Source organism: Perognathus longimembris, chromosome 5 (assembly GCF_023159225.1).
Source record: "Perognathus longimembris pacificus isolate PPM17 chromosome 5, ASM2315922v1, whole genome shotgun sequence".
NCBI lineage: Eukaryota > Metazoa > Chordata > Mammalia > Rodentia > Heteromyidae > Perognathus > Perognathus longimembris.
This window is the reverse complement of record NC_063165.1, coordinates 64157530-64176596: the sequence shown is the minus strand read 5'-3', so window position 1 is coordinate 64176596 and position 19067 is coordinate 64157530. Positions and strand designations below refer to the sequence as shown.

General features: G+C 41.5%; 1 protein-coding gene across 1 annotated transcript in view; it reads right to left on the bottom strand.

Moving 5' to 3' along the window:
- Mccc1 (methylcrotonyl-CoA carboxylase subunit 1) overlaps nucleotides 1-17623 on the bottom strand; it is a 53680-nt gene extending 36057 nt beyond the window's left edge. The window contains exons 1-4 of the mRNA XM_048347036.1: nucleotides 17462-17623; nucleotides 11775-11821; nucleotides 10464-10600; nucleotides 7578-7673 (exon numbers count right to left, since the gene is read on the bottom strand). Of these exons, the coding sequence (XP_048202993.1) occupies nucleotides 7578-7673; nucleotides 10464-10600; nucleotides 11775-11821; nucleotides 17462-17544 (363 nt within the window). The 5' untranslated portion in view covers nucleotides 17545-17623. The remainder of the gene's footprint in view (nucleotides 1-7577; nucleotides 7674-10463; nucleotides 10601-11774; nucleotides 11822-17461) is intronic.
- Between the last annotated feature and the right edge of the window lie 1444 nt (nucleotides 17624-19067).

Here is a 19067-nt window from a genome sequence, read left to right as displayed (position 1 = left end):
CAAGAGTCTCAAGCTCCTGTTTGCCTTGCTCTCTCACTGCTGGCAATTAGGCCATGCCTCTGGCCTGCTTTTGGCTGGTTGTTTTATTTATTTTTTTATTTAATTTTTGGCCAGTCCTGGGCTTGGACTCAGGGCCTGAGCACTGAGCACTGTCTTTGGCTTCTTTTTGCTCAAGACTAGCACTCTGCCACTTGAACCACAGTGCCACTTCTGGCCATTTTCTATATATGTGGTGCTGGGGAATCCAACCCAGGGCTTCATGTATACAAGGCAAGCACTCTTGCCACTAGGCCATATTCCCAGCCCCTTGGCTAGTTGTTTTAGAGATGGAGTCGCTTTTTTTTTTTTTTTTGTCCCTGCCCTAGCTGGCCTTGACTTACAATCCTCCAGATCTCAGCCTCCTGAGTAGCTAGGATTACAGACATGAGCCACTGGTGCCCAACAACACTCACCCTATGAAGTACATAATTCAGTGGCATGGAGTACATTCATACTGTCGTATAGTCACCATCACCATTCATATCCAGAATATATTCATCATCCCAAACAACTCCCATTTCCTTCTCTCTCTAGTCCCTGGAAATCTCTATTTTACTTCACATCTCTATGAACTTGCCTAGTCTGGGTACCTCATACAAATGGATTTATACAATATTTGTCCTTGTGGGTTTGGCTTATTTTATTTAGTATATTGTTTTCAAAGTTCATCCATGTTGTGGCAGGTATCAGAATTTTATTCCTTTTTAAGGCTGAATAAATTTCACTGTCTGTATATAGTCTACATTTTATCTATCCATTCATCTGCTGATAGACATATGGGTGACTCCTACCTTTTACCTACTGTGAATAATGTTGTGATGGACAATGGTGTACAAGTATCTGTTGATTCCCTGATTTATATCTTTTTAGATACATAACTAGAAATGAAACTACTGGGTCACATGATCATATGGTAATCTAGAGCAAATCTGTATTTTAATTAAAATAATACTGCTATTAGGGAAGAATGCCAAAGAGCAAGAGCTTCAGAGTGCTAAGCGTGATGTGTTTGCTCTGTCTCTGTTTGTGTAAAACTAGCCTGAAATTGAAACCATAGTATCTAAAAGCTGAAAAGAGCACATTGGGACAGTAATGCCCTATTTTCTTCAAGTCATAACCTACAGTTATCTGTCTAGAATATAGCCAAGAAGCCAATTCAATAAGTCATATATACCACATCACACATACACAGAGGGCAGGAGAGAGAAAGAGAGAAAGGGCTTAGTGAAAGAGGAACCTAGTCACCTCTAATTTACTTGGAATTTTAACAAATCTGCTTATCTGGCTCTGAAGGGAAAGCAGAACCTGAAGGAGAGAAAAACTTTGAAAGAGTAAAGGCACCATCAGCAAATAAGGATTAGGCAAAGAAAGGAGGGAGCAGAAGTGACTGTCATACTTTAATGAAGGATAAAAATTTATTCTTTTACAATAATACGTGTATTATAATTATAAACAGAATGCAAAAAGAAACCAAAGCTTAGCCAACAGTTAAGTTCAAAGAGCATTTCAAAATTAAGAGGGTAAGCTTCAGATGTGGGGTAAACTCATGAACATAACAACACATAGCATTCTTTTGTGTGTGTACACTAATTGTACAAGGAGGGGGTGTCATACTATTTCCCTAGTCCACAGACCTTATTTTAACTTGATTTATCCCCTCCATTGTTCTCTTCCCTATCCCCCTATTGTTCAACAACATTCACTCAGTTCCCTTATGTCATCATCTCAGAGGCATTGTATTTCAGTATTATTCATTCTCTTTCATTTTCCTTTCTTCTCCCTCCACTTTCATGTGCTCCAAACTGTCCCACAGTTACATTCTATTACAGTTATATTCTATTACATGCATAAATATATATATGTATTAATATTTGTATAAATCAGTGAATACACATATCTTTCAATCCTAGCAAAAATCCAATATTTGGCTTTCTGGGCTTAGTTTATCTTGCTCAACACAATCACCAAGCCATGCTCTGGTGGCTCAGACCTGCAATCCTAGCTATTCAGAAGGCTAATATTGAAGGTCTGTGGTTCAAAGCCAGCTTGGGCAGAAAAGTCCTCAAGACTCTTATCTACTATTAACCAGCAAAAACCTGGAAGTGGAGTTGTGGCTCAAGTGATAAGAGTGCCAGCCTTGAGTGAAAAACTCAAATGAGAACAAAGCCGTGGAGTTCAAGTCCCAGAACTGGCACAAAAAAGCAAAGTAAAACAAAAGCAAGATCTACAGTTCCATCCATTTTCCTACAAATGACACCTTCTAGCGGGAGTGGGAACAGAGGGATGAGGAAGGAGGGAAGGAGGAATGAGCATAAATATAGTTGAAGTATTTTATACGCATGTACGAAAACAATAAAGTTTGTTGAAATTATTTTAAGAAGGGCAGTGGGGAGAGGGCAGAAGTGAATTACATGAGGATGCAGTGTGTGCACGGATGGAAGATGAACTCCCCTTGTACAACTAATATAATCAAATAAAAAATGTAGAAAGAGCCAGGCATTAGTGGCTCATGCCACTAGTGAAATCTGAGGATTCTAGTTCCAGGCAGGCAGGAAAGACCATGAGATTTATCTCCAGTTAATCACAGAAAAAGCCTGAAGTGGCACTGTCTCAAGTGGTAGAGCGCTAGCCTTCAGCATCAAAGAAGGCTCAGTGACAGTGTCCAGGCCATGAGTTCAAGCCTCAGGACCTGCCAATAAAAAGGGAAAAAGAAAAGAAGGAACAGAAAGAACAGGAGGGCTGCCAGCATAGCTCAAGTGGTAGAGTGCCTGCCTAGCAAGTAGAATACCTTGAGTTCAAATCATAGTACTGAAAAGAAAAAAAGAAAAAGAAAAACTTACATCCAAGGGACAGCAAAAACAAACAAAATACAGATTAAAACTTCACATTTTGCTGTTGGGGTTTCAACTTTTCTATTTTTATGTAAAACAGGTCTACACAGGCCTCCCTGGTTATGTTTCATTTTCTGTCTCTTTGAAGAATAATTCACCAATTTATAAGTTGATAAATTTAGTAAATTCACAAAACTGTGCAACTATCACTATAATCCAGTTTTAGGACACTTCCTTTATTCGAAATGTTCTCCTATAGCCACATGCCTCTGACCTACATTTCTCTCTGTTTTTGTTTTTTTGGTGCCAGTATTGTGTCTTGAACTTAGCGCCTGAGTGCTGTTCCTTAGCCACTTTGCTCAATACTGGCACTCTACCACTTGAGCCACAGCTCCACCCTTCATTAGTTAACGGGAAATAAATCTCTTAGACTTGCCTGGCTTCAAACTGCAGTCCTCAGACGTCAGATGCTTGAGTGGCTAGGGTTACAGGCATGAGCCATCTGTGCCTAGTTCTGCTTTCTTTTAGTTTTGTCTTTATAGCATGTGGTGTGTGTGTGTATGTGTATGTGTGTGTGTGTGCGCATGCGCTCGCGCGCGTGTAATGGTCCTGAGACTTAAAAAGGGGGCCTGGTCTGGGTGTTGTCCCTAAGCGCTCAAGACTAGCACTTTACCACACGAGCCATAGCTCCCCTTCTGGCTTTTTGTGGTTAACTGGAGATAACCAATTAGAACCCCAATTCTCAGATCTCAGCTTCCTGAATACCTAGGATTACAGTGTGAGCCACCAGCACCCTGATAAAATTTTTTGAGGTTCATGTTTAATAAATGCCAGTAGCTCATTTCTTTTTATTAGTGCAGATTATACTGCATGAATACATCCCTCTTAGTTTGCCCTTTTATTAGGACTTCTTTCTGATATTTGTACCCTTTGATCTGAACTTTTCTCCACTGCAGGCCCTTTGCAATCACCTAGAACTCCAGGAAAGAGTATCTCAGATGAAAAGACAAACAAAGCAATGTCTACTTTTCTTTTTTTTTTTTTTTTGGCCAGTCCTGGGCCTTGGACTCAGGACCTGATCACCGTCCCTGGCTTCTTCCAGCTCAAGGCTAGCACTCTGCCACCTGAGCCACAGCGCCACTTCTGGCCGTTTTCCATATATGTGGTGCTGGGGAATCGAACCGAGAGCTTCATGTGTAGGAGGCAAACACTCTTGCCACTAGGCCATATTCCCAGCCCCCAATGTCTACTTTTTAATCATCTTAATCCAAGCTACCAAAAAACTCTGTAGACACCCACCAGGCAACTAGTTTCAGTTCTCAACCAAAGGTAAATAAAATGTTAAGAATTCTTCAAAAGTCTTCAGAGGACGAAGACTGAGCTAAAAGTCAATCAGGCCACACCAGTAACCTGGGACTGTTTTTAACTCTGCATAGCTTTCTCACCCCTCAGCCCCCAATATTTTACTTGAAGCCAATGTCTGTATCCCTGAAGATGGCTGAAGATGTATACTGAAGCGCTGACTTTCCATGGCTGCCATGTGATAAATCTCCTTACTCTGCCCTTCCGCATGTCTTTTTATTTGGCATATGAGGGCACTTGGCTGGATCTAATTGCTGAACTTTGGGCTTGGGATCTATAAACCCTATTTCGCTATTATTACTTTTTTTCTTTTACTGTATGTAGATTTTGTAAACCATCTGAACTATTGACTATTAAGGCAAATGCCTATTTTTAAAACTACTTTATAATACTTCCTAATACGTATTATCCATGTTATTGTTTAATCTAAACTACTAATAACCTAAATAGATACAGAGTTGATAGATTCATTTAGAGAAGAAAGTAATAGTAAAATATGAAGGAAGCTGAATGCCCTATAAGAAATCATTTTTAACTAGCTGTAATTTCTAATTAAACAACTCTCCCCTTTCCTAAAATGCAGGGCAAGGAGGATTTTCTGTTTAGTCAAGTCTGATGAACAGGGAAACAGGGCTGTGAGTCGGGAAGTTTTTCTCGGTACCCAGTTCCGGAGCTTGAATTCAGGGTTTGTGTGCTGTCCCCTCCCTTAGCTTTATTTGCTCAAGGCTACAACTCACACCTCCTCCATGTCAGGCTCTTTAATGGGACATGAGAGTCTCAAGCACACTCCTTGGCTGGCTTGGAATGTTGATCTTCAGATCTCGGCCAAGAGAGAAGCTTAATCTTTTTTTCAGTGGTTTCAAAGCAACTGGGGATCTTAAAAACTCAAACTATACTCCGTAAAATGGAAACAATAGGTTTTTTTCTTTGTTGTTGGTTTCTTTTTTTTTTTTTTTTTTTTGGTCTTGTCAGTTTCTTTCAGAGGGTAAGGGGGTCATGGAAATGGAGGGACAAAGGACAAACAAATGCAGCAGTGGTCCTCACTAGACACTATGTTGAAAATGAACTATACAACTTGTGGGTGGGGATGGGAGGGAAAAACTGGGAGAGCCTGAGAGAAGAGGTGATGCTGTCCAATTGTAACCCCTCTGTACATCACCTTTATAATAACATAAAACTTTTCTTTAAACACAAACTCCATATAAAATTTAAATCACAGTGGGGCCTATAAGTCTGCATTTGTAAGAAGCTCCTAAGTGGTGGTTGAAGAGGTAAACACCATTTTCAGGTAGCCCCCGTTTTGTTGTCTGTTTAAACTATGAATAACCCAGGCCACCAATTATCCTGGCTAGCAGGACAAGCTTATTAGGACCCAGCTGGTCAGGAAACTCCCTGCTTAACTCTAACTGCCTGGGAATGCTTAACTCTAACCGCCCCGGAATACCTTGAGCCCTGAGCCAATCAGATTTGTACCCGTATCCTAATCTTGCTTGAACACCTGATTGCTGTAACTTTGGTTTTTTTGCCTTTATAAGCTCTGTGAAATCTCAGCTCAGGGCCTTCCTCCTAACCTCCACTGTGTTGGTGGGTAGGACGAGGCCAGACCTGCAGCTCGCCTGAATAAAGCCCTGCTTTTGCATTTCGGAAGTCTGGCTCTCGGTGGTCTTCTTGCGACTTGGCCATAACAGTGGTAAGAAGTGTTATTCGAACTACATGACATGGCAAGAGACTTAATGAATTTTGAATAATATCATGCAGAACTTTTTGTGTATTAGATTTTACATCTGTCTTTGACATAGTTGTACCATTGCTAGACACTTGGGAAGAAGAGAAAACCCTGTGCTGTATTTCTTAGCACATTTGGGGATTTCTGCTAACATGAAGAAGTTGGAAATTATCTCAGTGGAAAGGATATTGAAGGAAGGGATGGCCCAAAGTATGGGCTGAATATCTTCCCACCTATCAAAAACTTCATCCAATGTTCTGGTTTAAACTTCATGATAAAAAGTAGAACAAAATAAATGTCAGGTCTTCTAAAAAAAAAAAAAAGATTTTACATCTGTAAAACAGATAATACTGTGTCATGTAATTTATATTGAAGGACATGGATTTCTACCAATAGGTATTATCGTCTACTTTTCAGCCTAAGGGTCTTTGACTCTATGTATTAAGAAGCCCTTAAAAGTATACACAAAAACCTGTGTTAAAATTATGCCAAAATTACTTAGTTTACTACTGCAAAGTCTACCATACCAATCAGATCAGTTACCTGCCGAAATCTTCCAATGCAATACAAACTCCTTGCCAATGTCCTAACTACATAGACTCCTTTAATGTCCTAAAATAATAATGCTACCCCATCTTGTGCTTCCAGCCCCACTTGTCAATTTCTTCCTCTGAGTAGATTTTCTCGGCAACATGCTCAACCTTCCATTCTGGGCTTTGAAGGAGGCTCTGAAGTTTTGCCAGGCGGGTTTGGTTGGGTTCTTTACCAATAACCATTGGAAATGGTCAGTTTTCCTATACCTCCATCTTGGGCAGAAGCAACTGATCCCAATCTTCAGCTTTATTGAAACTCCTGATAGGAGTTAGTAGAAAAGCCTGGGGTCAGAGAATTGTAGCCTAAACTTGTAGATGACAGGATAGGCTGGTAAGACAAAATGATGCTAGAAAAGAATGAGGAAGTGTTTGTGTGGAGTTAACTTTGCTTAGCATCGTCTTATGCAACTGTTTGAACCAACCTATCCCTTTAGTTAGAATTGGCGCACAGATTTGGTGGGGCTCACATGATGCAGGCAGAAATGCCTACTCATGGGAGGGCACAGGTTTAACCTTGAACATTCCTTGATGGGAGGGCACAGGTTTAACCTTGAACCTTCCACAACTCAGGTGGTCAAGCAGCTTACACAATCTTATCACAGCGAAGGGGAACTTCCCTGGATTCCCAGCAGACAGGGCACACTCCCAACCCTGAGGCTCAGGGGTGGGGAGATCTTAGTGAAGATGGAGTCAACTTCTGCTCTCTAACTAATCTGAGATGGAGTCAACTTCTGCTCTCTAACTAATCTGAGATGGAGTCAATCTGACACCCCTCAACAGCCAATGATGGTGCTGGCCAGATCTGATCTTTCTATTACAAGACCCTCCCTCAACTTATTCCCAAAGACCTAAAGAGCTCAGGATGTAAGGAGTATAGTAGAGCAACTGAGGACTCAGAAAGGTCACACTTAGTATAAAACGATAACTCAATCATCACATATAAAAATCTTGTCTCAAAAGAACTTGTATAAGTAACTTGGAATACACTTACTCCTTTTACATTATAAAACTTCCCACAACTCTTACCTGTGCAGCAGAGATCTTGGCCACTTGAATGATCTTCTCCATAGACAGGTAACTCTGTTGTGAGGGAGCTGGGCCTATGGAATACGCTTCATCTGCCTGTTTAAGAATATTACATGCTTAAAAGATGACATGGCTGGTACACACTTGGAGGCATAGAGAACTGCTTCTGGGTCATTCTGTTACAAATGAAAAATGCTGTACACGAGGATAAGAACAATGAACGACAATGAGCAAGGCATTGGGAAGTAGATGCACCAGCTCATAACTGTTATTAAAAGTCCAGCTTCGGAGCCTTTAGTATGAACAAGGTGCCCAAGCTGGATAATTCACATAAAAACTACACTCTAGAATAAAATTAAAAGATTCACAGACTTTTTAAAATGGGCATTAGTCATGACATTATTTGAAACAATAATAATTCAGATAGATTTACTGCCCAAAAGTTACAATTTAAAAACAGACAAAATGTACCAGATATAAAGAAAAAAAGTTAGAAATGTTATATAGAATGTAATAATGCTCCTTTCATACATTTGAGAAATATTCTATAGTATCCTTTAAAACTTTTACAGTCATAACATTCCTTGAAGTAGATCAGAAAAAAACCCATACATTTATTCATGTATTCATGTATTCATTCAAAGACTTACTAAATGCACACTATATGTCATGTGCTTTGAGGCAGGAGCTGTCTGTACAGCAGTAAACAAGATCATGCCCCTGACTAAGGATGGGACAGACATTACACTCACACATTTTTTGACAGCTGTGATAAAGGTTCTAAAGGAAAGTTAAGCTAACGATGTAAGAGGAACACAAGAGGAACACACGAGATGGTCTGAAAACCATCTGAGAACAGCTGAGAGGAAGGTTCCCCAATGATGATCAGGAATTGGCCTGGCAAATGGAGAAGCTTGAATGGGGGACAGGAATGGAGATGAAGAGGAGCCTTCCACAGAGAGGAAACAATGTATATGGGAAAGTTCTGATGACAAAAGGAATCTGGCCCATTTGGGCAATGGACAAGAGGAGAGATGGGGCTGGGTGGTGGTAGGAAGAAGACACTGTATAATTGGGGGTAGGTTAGAAAGTGTTGGGTTTTCTCCTAAAGAAATACAAGGTATTTTCTTAAAGGGGGAGGGACAGTTTAAGCCTTTGATTTTATAAAGCACAAATCCAATCCATTCACATTCTAAAGAATATGAATGATGGTAAGAAGGCAAAATAGCCTTCAGTGCTGCCTCTTCCCTTCCACACACTTCATTAGAACCAATTTTTACATTTAAAAATTATTTTTAATCTAACAAGTCACAGAAGGGGTTACAGGACTTAGTGCAGAGGAATAACAAGAGCAAAGTTTTCTATTAAACTCTCAGTCTTGCTGAAATGTAAGAAGGGGCCAAAAGAGGAAGTAGGAAGATGACTTTGGGAGGGCAGGCCAGAGGTGACTGTGGTTTTATTGGGGGTACAGGTAGTTTGAGAAGCAAGAAGAAGTGAGCAGAGGTGTCTGGGATAGAATTAACAGCACTGATGATTTTCTAGATAGTAGGAGGGTGAAGGATAGAGGGGGGGGAAGATTTTAAAAGATGCTCAGATCTCTGGCAATACTCTTTTTAAACAAAAGTTATTGCCTACTGGGGAGGAAACTGGGAGTACAGATGAAACAGCAGGAGTTCAATAATAGACATATTAGTTTGGTACTTGTGATATACAACAAAGTGGTGATGTGAAGTGGACATCTGGGTGAACAGAGAAAAGAGTGGGAGAAAAGAAAAAGAGCAGCACAAATGATTCTTAAGTTGGTGATAAATGTGGAAAAAAGAAAGCAATGTGGATAAAAGGTAATGTAGAAGCAGCAATCGTTACGAAGATGGACGATTGATACTCTATTAAAATGCTTTTAGGAAAAATCCAGTGGAGAATTATTAAAGACACATCACTGAAAATGGAAATAAAATGAGGTAAGGATATACCCTTTTCTTTAATGATTAATATTTTAAATCAAAAAACCATTAATTGCATATATGTCAAGAAAATCAAGACAATTCACATATCACCTGGCTTTCTGACTTTTATGGTTAGACATCTGAAATCCATGTTCTTAGCTATCTGAAGAAAATTCATTCTTTTCTTTCTTTCTTTTCTCTTTGAACTGGGATGCTGGGGATTTAACCCCGGACCTGGATGCCAGTCACATGCCCTACCACTGAGCAGCACCCTGAGCCCAGGTGAATTCTTACAAAGGCAAGGAGAAAATGCCTCTAGAGCCCAGGCAGAGGCCATCCAAGACGAGAACAAGATGGAGACAGAGACAGATGGGCCAGCAGATTCTGCACAGGAAGTTCAGCTCTGTGAAATCAAGATTGTCTGCTGAGAACAGGTGGGTAGAAGGAGAATTAGTGAGATTGGAATGAATCAAAACAGGTTTGAAATAGTCACTGCAAAGAAGTGGCCAGTGGGCTCCCTGGGCCTGCGACACAGATGAAGCTGGTTCCCAGGAATGGAGGCTGGTGCTTGGAATCTCAGTAGAGATGCACAGAAGGCCAACAATCGAATTCATCGAGGGTTGCTGTTGTTTGGAGGGTAAGAACCAACAATAACCCCAAACATGCAAGAACATCAAGGAAGGTGGGTCTTCTTAGTGAGAATTGGACATGTGCCACCCATTGGGTGACCTGGCCTCGCCTATATAGATCAGCTATGCCACTGAGCACATTCTGGTTCAACTACTATTGTATTTTCAAGTGTTGCCAAGTGGGAGTAGTTTGAGCTTACACCCATCTTAAACCCTGTTAACTCTAGCAAATATCATCATCAGAAAGAAGTCTGACATAATAAACAAATAAGTGATCACTTACAAGACTTATCCCACTTTTAATAACATACCATATCTACATGCATGGAATTCCGGTCAGCCTCACTGTAAACAGCCACCGACTGTACACCCATTTTTTTGGCTGTTCGTATCACTCTGCAGGCAATTTCTCCTCTGTTTGCAATCAGGACCTTGGTAATGTTTCTTCCTGTTCAAAATACCATAAAGACCATACACATGTTACTGAACAGCAAGAAATAAGAAGGAAAATGTTATAAGGATTTGTTTTGGTAAAATTCACATAATGGAGCCTAAAATTAAATACTAAAAAGCTCATTTTTTTGATTCATTAAAGTTCAAAATATCCTTACTAATATAAACTCTTTATGTGTGTGTGTACACACATGTAGCACTCTGCCACTTGAGCCACAGCGCCACTTCTGGCCATTTTCTATATAGGTGGTGCTGGAGAACTGAACCCTGGGCTTCATGTATACGAGGCAAGCACTCTTGCCACTAGGCCATATTCCCAGCCCTGCTTTAAGTCTTATAACAAAGACTGAGCCTTGATTTTAACCCTTACTTATTATTATTATATTATCTTCTTTTTGTGCTGGTATCAAGGCTTGAACTCAGGGCCTGAGTGCTGTCACTGAGGTTTTTAGCTTGAGGCTAGTGCTTTACCACTTAAGCCCCAGCTCCATTTCTGGCTTTTTGGAAATTAATTGGAGATAAGAGTCTCCTGGACTTTCCTGCTTGGAAGGTTTCAAACTTGAATCTCAGATCTCAGCCTACTGAATAGCTAGGATTACAGGCATGAGTGACAGGCATTTGGCTCCTATAATTTTAGTGTTTTCCAATGAGGATCTATACAGCCCAAGCGTTGTCACAAGTCATAAGGGGCTTCTGAGATCAAGCATTTATGTGTGTTTTGGGGGAATGGAATAAACAGGGTTTACAGATAAATAGTCTATACTTTTAGTGCACTTTCCTAGGTCTTATAATTTGAGTATTCCATCTAAAATTTTATTTGAAAAAAAAGACTCTGCTACTTAAAAGAAATTATTTTATAAAAAATGATATAGACCATCCTAATTATGTTTTTCTAATTAAATATATTATAATGTCTAACAGAGAGAAGTAGTGATATAAATGGAAGATATTCTTCATTATTACCTTTTATATTTTAGGCTCAATTGTAAGAGGGATTTGATATAAAAGAGATAGAAACTATGACTTAATAATTAGCAAGAAAATTATTGTGAAAATCTAATGATTCAAAAGTAGGTTTATGAGAAAAAATTCAATTGCATACAAATTAAGGATTAAACATTTCTCTACTGCACAGTCTGAAGCAGTCCGAGTATAATGTCTTTCAGTACCTGTGGTTGTGGCATACTTCATGGTTCTTTGCTTCAAAGCACACTTCCTATTAAAAACAAATCCAAACAGAATCATTATTAATCAGTATATCCCCCCAAAAAAACATTCATTGTTTTAAAAACAATGACTTGAAACTTGAAACCAAGGCCAGGTATAGCCTAAGTAAGCCTCAAGCCCACTAACAAAGTAGTTTATTAACAATGTCATTGGTGGGGGGGAGTGGAACCAACAAATTAAGAATAAAAAAAATTAAGGTATCCTCCCAGCTGTTTCCCTTTGTGCTACAAGTCCTTGAATAAGTCACCTAACCTGTTTAACACTTGAGGCTGGCATTTGACCAGAGTAAGAAATGATTAAACAGCCAAAGTTCTCCAAGATCATGTACTTATATAGTTCGTAAGATCATGTATTTCCAAGTTTGAAAAGGCTTTTTGAAAACTTTTTTGAAAAGGGTTTTAAAAACTTTTTTGACTATAAGTCACAGTAAAAACTACCCAGTATGCATCATGAAAGATGACTCACCCATCATTTTGACACTGTTCTACTTATTAAATCAAACATACTTGTCAAACTACAGTTTGAAAAAAAATCAATTGAATTCAAGCTTCTGATAAGGTTTGACATTACAACCAAAGAGTAAAGGGAAGAGAGCTGAGCAGGGGAAGCAGAAAGAACAAGTGCAGCTGTGAAGCAGGAGGACCTGAGTTTTCCCCGGAGAGCCCCTGCCATTGCCCTCCCAATGAGAAAGCTTAAGTACTAAGGGATAAATTCTAGATACAGTTGAGCTCCAGAATGATAAAGCATGATGATATCTAAGCGTTTTTACATTTTATTTACTTTTTTTTTTGCCAGTCCAGGGGCTTGGATTCAGGGCTTGAACACTGTCCGTGGCTTCCTTTTTGCTCAAGGCTAGCACTCTACCACTTGAGACACAGGGCCACTTCTGACTTGTTCCGTTTATTTTATTTATTTATTTATTTATTTTGGCCAGTCCTGGGACTTGGACTCAGGGCCTGAGCACGGTCCCTGGCTTCTTTTTGCTCAAGGCTAGCACTCTGCCACTTGAGCCACAGCGCCACTTCTGGCCATTTTCTGTATATGTGGTGCTGGGGAATTGAACCCAGGGCCTCATGTATATGAGGCAAGCACTCTTGCCACTAGGCCATATCCCCAGCCCCTTGGTTTTGTTTATGTGGTGCTGAGGAATCGAACCCAGGGCTTCATGCATGCTAGGCAAGTGCTCTACCACTAAGCCACATTCCCAGCCCTTGTTTTTACATTCTTAAGAACTTTAATGGGCAATGCCATCCCAGCTGAGAATGATACTTTATGTCTTGATTCAGTGTTCGTACACTAGATCTTCAAGATCCTTCAGTTTTAAAAATATGTAACTTATTCCAAGTCCTTGTACTAAAAGAATGGCAAAACGACTTGCTGGACATGTCTGAACTAGGAAGAAGAATGTGAGGGTACAACAATTTAAAGTTCTAAAATAGCTATTTATGCGATAGGTCAACATTGAAATGTCAACCTACAACTAATGGAAAGCAGAGCACATCTGCTCTGGTAATAAAAAAAATTATATCTATTAGAATTCAAGAATTCAACTGAAAATAATACACTGGCATTATCAATCAGCTGGATGAACCCCTTTTGCTCTATCTTGATACAAATCATGAGGAGAAGCTCTTTCTGGAAATACTAGAGCCTTGAGTACCCAAGGCCTATATGTGGATTGGCAAAGCCAGCAGATTCAAGCCACAAACCCTGAGAGCCAGGGGCTTATTGATCCAGACTTTAGAAGCCATAGATGTAGGTCTCTAGGTATTCAGGTTGGAGACTTATTGCTCTGGGGCTTAAACTACTAGAAGTCCTAGCTCTTGGTAGCTACTTAATCTTCAGTTTCCAGCAGCAGTGAGTAGTGGTCTCGGACAACAGCAAGCAGAAGCAGGTGATGCCCGCTGCTGTTACAGCTCTTGAATAAGCCTCAGGTATTGGGATTCTCAGTCCCACACAGACAAGTGTTACAACCATTGGGTTGCTACTGTTAGAGCTCTTGGGTCTAAGATGTCTGAGGCTTAGCAGTTCTCTGGAACATTCTAGTGACCAGGGCCTGTAGTTTCTCCTGTTTAGCTCCTTTCAGCCCCCATCGTCTGCTTTGTTCCAAGTGGTTTCTGCCCATTTGCTCTCTGGAATTTCAGGTGCTGCTCACTGTTATTGCTGCTGTTGCTGCTGCCTCTGCATCACCTTTGCTATTACTACTGCTCTGCTGCCATTTCTTCCCCCTTCATGTTACCAGTATTCTACTAGTGGTAAAGATCAAAAGTGAGTGAGAAAATACCACTGAAGGAATCCTTTTATCTGGTGTAATGTTACAACACCAGGGGCAACACAGGCATGTGTTTCCAGCCAGCTTGAAAAGTGAGTCAAACATCCTGCCTCGCTAGAAAGGGTTATAGCAAGGATGTATGCTCTCTGGGCAGATATTCATGTAAATGAGGGGCTGTGCTTGCACCAATCACATCATAGCCCATCATGTAAATAAAACATTACATTTGCATGAACCACAGGCCTTCTGCAGGAAGTGCTTCCCCAGTGACCTAGGTGGAGATAATTGCAGGGTCATCTAGGGTTGTCTTGCTTAGAGTGCCACCTACACAGCCAGTGCAAGTTGTTTGGGACATGCCTTCAGTCTTGGTTACACTTGAATTCTGCAGCTGCTAGAATGTCAGGGTAATTACAAAGTGTCCAAAACAGCCAGGTTGGCTTGAAGTCAGTCTAGCAAGTTACCAGTAACAGGGCTGAATGGCTGACAGTTCTCTATTTAAGATAGCCAGAGGGCTGGGGATATGGCCTAGTGGCAAGAGTGCCTACCTCAAATACATGAGGCCCTGGGTTCGATTCCCCAGCACCACATATACAGAAAATGGCCAGAAGTGGCGCTGTGGCTCAAGTGGCAGAGTGCTGGCCTTGAGCAAAAAGAAGCCAGGGACAGTGCTCAGGCCCTGAGTCCAAGCCCCAGGACTGGCCAAAAAAAAAAAAAAAAAAAAAAGATAGCCAGGGCATCAGGGAAGGGTCTAATAGTGCTCATTCAGGGAGTCAAATTTTCCTGGTCCCCAGTAGCTTAGTTTATTTAAAATAAAAAAGTAAACATTAAAATGGGTGCTTACATGTCCGAAACCACCTTGTACAACAAAAAAGTAATAAAAGGGGAGCTTACAATAAAGGCCTGCCATTAATAACACTGACTTAAAAGTGTTCTAATGTTTAACTCCTGTCCCAGTGCCCCAGGATAGAGTGGGCTCCTCTAATCTGCCTTATTGGGAAATCACCAAATTGCAGAATCAGTTCCACCTTATTTCTTTTCCATCTCTATCTGGAAGATGTGGCAAAGCCATGATTATGAAGACTGACAATTTAAAATCATTCACAAGGCACAAAATAAAAATCACTCTGTACACTAGTACAATGCAATTATGTAGCAATGTGTATATTTTGCACATAACTAGGCAACTGAGGAGGGCTTTTTCACGGTGGGGGGGCGGTATACGGGGTACAGAGTCACCATAATGCTTCTGTGCACTCAATCACATGCCTCCATCCATGAAGGGAGGACCCACAGCTACCAAAATGCATTCCATAAAGCAGCTTCTGTAGGAGGCTGCTGTCTTTCAAATCCTTTCTATTTAGCAGATGGAGGAAGTTAACTTCCTTACTCTTCAAGAAGAGAATTATTTTTCCTGAGCTTTAGAAAGTGTTTTCTAGCTCATAGCACCTAATTCCTTCAAACTCTTCAGGCAGGTATCTGATAAAATTAAGGCCTGTCTGGGGAAGATGTGTTTATAAAATGATTGATTTTTGGTAAATCCAGCTTAAGACCCTAGTATCCAAGGTCATTGTTGACCTAAAACTTTCTTTGGCTGTCTTCTAGTAAAGACACACGCACGCGCACACACACGAAGTTGCTTCTAAGAAATGTACTCACTGCCTTACATACGAAACTGTAATACCTCTGTACATCACTTTGACAATAAATAAATAAAATATTTTAAAATGAAAAAAAAGAAGTTGCTTCCATGAGATAACTATACTGATTTTAAAAAAAAAGCTTCAGTTTTCATGCCCATAAACCCAACATTAAAGACTCTTTCCTCTGAGCTATTAGAGAATCAGGACATAAAAGGAAATGTAAAATCTTGAATTTTTAAATTCTACAAATTATTAGTGATAGCTACCTCAGAATGATTCATAGACAATAGATGTAAACTTTGAGGGAGAAGAAAGAGGATTTGCAGTAGTTTTCTGAAGAACCCAAGACAAGTAAGGAGAAAGAGAACACAAACATTACTTTCGGGAACTTTCTTATTTGGCTTGGGGATAGGCCTCTAAATTGAAAATGCAAGGTGTAAGGTCCGTCCAGGAAGGCTCCATGTAGATGCCCCCACCTCATTAAGTCTCCACCCAGTTACCTGGGTAAACAGCAGACCTGGAGGCAGTTACCTACCCTTTCCTGAGGTCACATCTTAATCCACCTGGCCACACCCCTTGCCCCTGCCCTAGATAAAGCAGGGCTGGGTGGGGGTCGCCCTCTTCTCTATTCTCTCCCTTCTCTCCAGCCATGGATCATCTAGGCCATGGATCATCTCGGCCACAGGCCAGCAGTTGGGTAATAAACTTTCTCTCCTGCCTGAATACCGCGTGGCGTTCTCCTTTACCGGCTACCTACTTTAAAAACCTAACACAAGGCTTCTATAATCCCTTGCAGAAAGTCCAAACAAACAAAAAGTTGATCTAAGTGCTTAGGTCTGCAAAGTCTGCTTTGTGGGTTGTCTCTCTCATGGACCACATTCAATTTAGTGTCCTTATTCTTCCTAAATTAGGAAATTGAGAGATTAAGTAAGTCAGCCAAGGTCACATCTAAACTGCAGTTTGTGTCCTTAATCAGGAAGCCACATTGTCTCTGGAATTGTGGTACATGATGGTAACAATTAAGCTACCAGAGCTACTCAAAAGTCTGAAGGTATTTTCACAGTAACTGAAGCTTAGAGTCCAAAATTTGGCTCTGGAGTCAAGTTACTATAGTGAAACAAAATGGAACAGTAGTTCACTGAGAGTTCTTGACACAACTTCTCAGCACTCTAGAGGGAAAATTTGCTCTTGTTAATTAGATTCACTCCAACAATGGGAAAGAACCCCCAAGAGTCTGCCTCCGAACTGGGGAATCGCTGAATGTAAATACACACGGAGGGGGTCCTGGCTCCCAGTTCTTGGTCAGATTTTGGATTCCACTTTATCAGAGTCCGGATTGTAACAGTGCACGAGCATTGTTAACGAGCATGTGCAATGTAACAAACACGAGAGCAATAAACATGAGCCATGCTGGGGCCTGTCAGGGAAGAGGAGGGAGGGAAGGTGGGGGACCTGGCAGGCCCAGTCCCACCTCTCCCCCAGTCTTCACTCAGGAAAAAACGAGGCAGGAGCGGGCTGAAGACTGGGAAGCGGGAAGGCTGGGCGAGGGGACGATTCCTTCCCGAGGACAGGGCGGACCAGAACCGCGGTAAAGGGGGGGTGCTCCGTGCTCCCCTCCCTCCCCCAGCCTTGGTCCTTCTGCACCTCGCACGGCTCACGCGAGTCTGCGAACCCTAGCCCAGGCGCACAGACCCACCAGCCCTCCACCCACTGTTACCTCGGGGGCAGCAGAATCGGGAGACGCTTCCACCGGTTCCTCTCTGCTGCCAGCAGCAGCACTGACCCTGCCGAGGCCGCCATCTCCTGGAGTCGGACGCGGATGGACCGGAGGCGCCGTCCCACACACGTAGACTCTAGTCTCAGCCCCGCACGCCCGCTGTCCTCTGCCGGCCACCGTCCCACCCAGGCGGGAGGGGGCGTCTCCGCGAGAGCCAATCAAAGCACAGAGGCGGGTTTCCGTGGCGGTGATTGGCCAGTAGGCTCCTGCCCACGGGGGCGTGGTCTCTTCCTTCTGTGTCTAGGGTCTAGCGGGTAGGGAAATCCTGTCTTCAGTCTTTGCTGAGTTTTGCTCTGGGCTGACATCAGAAAGACGCACCCCCGCCACCTTTAAGATAAAAAACCCGAAACCCTCCACTAACAGAAAAGTTGCAAGACCAGTGTTTTGGCCTAGATTTCTCAGAATGTATTTTTTGCTTTCTTTCTTAGATCTGCCCTTTCTATGTGTCTATCTATCAATCATCTATCTCTACCGAATCAGAATGAAAACAAAATTTAAAGAACTTTTAAACTGTTAGGAAGCAGGACTTACTCAATGCTCACTTGCTGACTAGGAAGGTGGCAAGCATCTGGAACAAATGCCCAATTGCATTGTTCAGAAAAGTTAAAGATGTAGGCACAGTGGCTCGTGTCTGTCATTCCAACTACTTAGAAGACAGAGATAGAGAGGATTCTAGTTTGGAATCTGTCAAAAAGATAACAAGAAAAAACTGAAAAAAACTCAGAAAAAAACACTGAAAACATAAAAACCTGGGCATGGGCTAGGAATATGGCCTAGTGTGGCAAGAGTGCTTGCTTTGTATATATGAAACCCTGGGTTTGATTCCTCAGCACCACATATACACAAAAGGCCAGAAGTGGTGCTGTGGCTCAAGTTGGAAGAGTTCTAGCCTTGAGCAAAAAGAAGGCAGGGACAGTGCTCAGGCCCTGAGTTCAAGCCCCAGGACTGGCAAAAAAAAAAAAAAAAAAGAAAGAAAGCACAAAAAACCTGGGCATCAGGTGACCCTAGGTATTCAGGAAGCATCAGTAGGAGGATTACATTCTGGTCTAAAAAAGGTGAGAACCTATACAAAAATAACTAAATTTAAAAGGGTTGGAGGTGGAAGAGCAAAAAGAAAGCTTTCAGAGCCCATCATTTGGGACCCTTGGTTAATGACACATGCTTTAGCTGAAAGTCTGCAAGGCACATTCTCATAGTCACCACAGGCCGAAGCACAGGAAACAGAACTATTCTCTTCTGGGCTCTCTTTCTCCTCATTTCATCATAAAATGAATAGAACGGTTAGAAAACAGCAGGTGACTAGTGTTGTGAAAGTGAGCAAGGTGCTGGGATCCAGAGTGACTAGGAGACAAGTGCTGGTGGTTCACATCTGTAACCCTAACTACTGAGGAGGCTGAGATCTGAGGGTTATAGTTCAAAGCCAGAAAGTCCATAAGATTTTTTTGTTGTTTTTGTTTTTGTTTTTGCCAGTCCTGGAGCTTGGACTCAGGGCCTGAGCACTGTCCCTGGCTTTTTTTTTGCTCAAGGCTAGCACTCTGCCACTTGA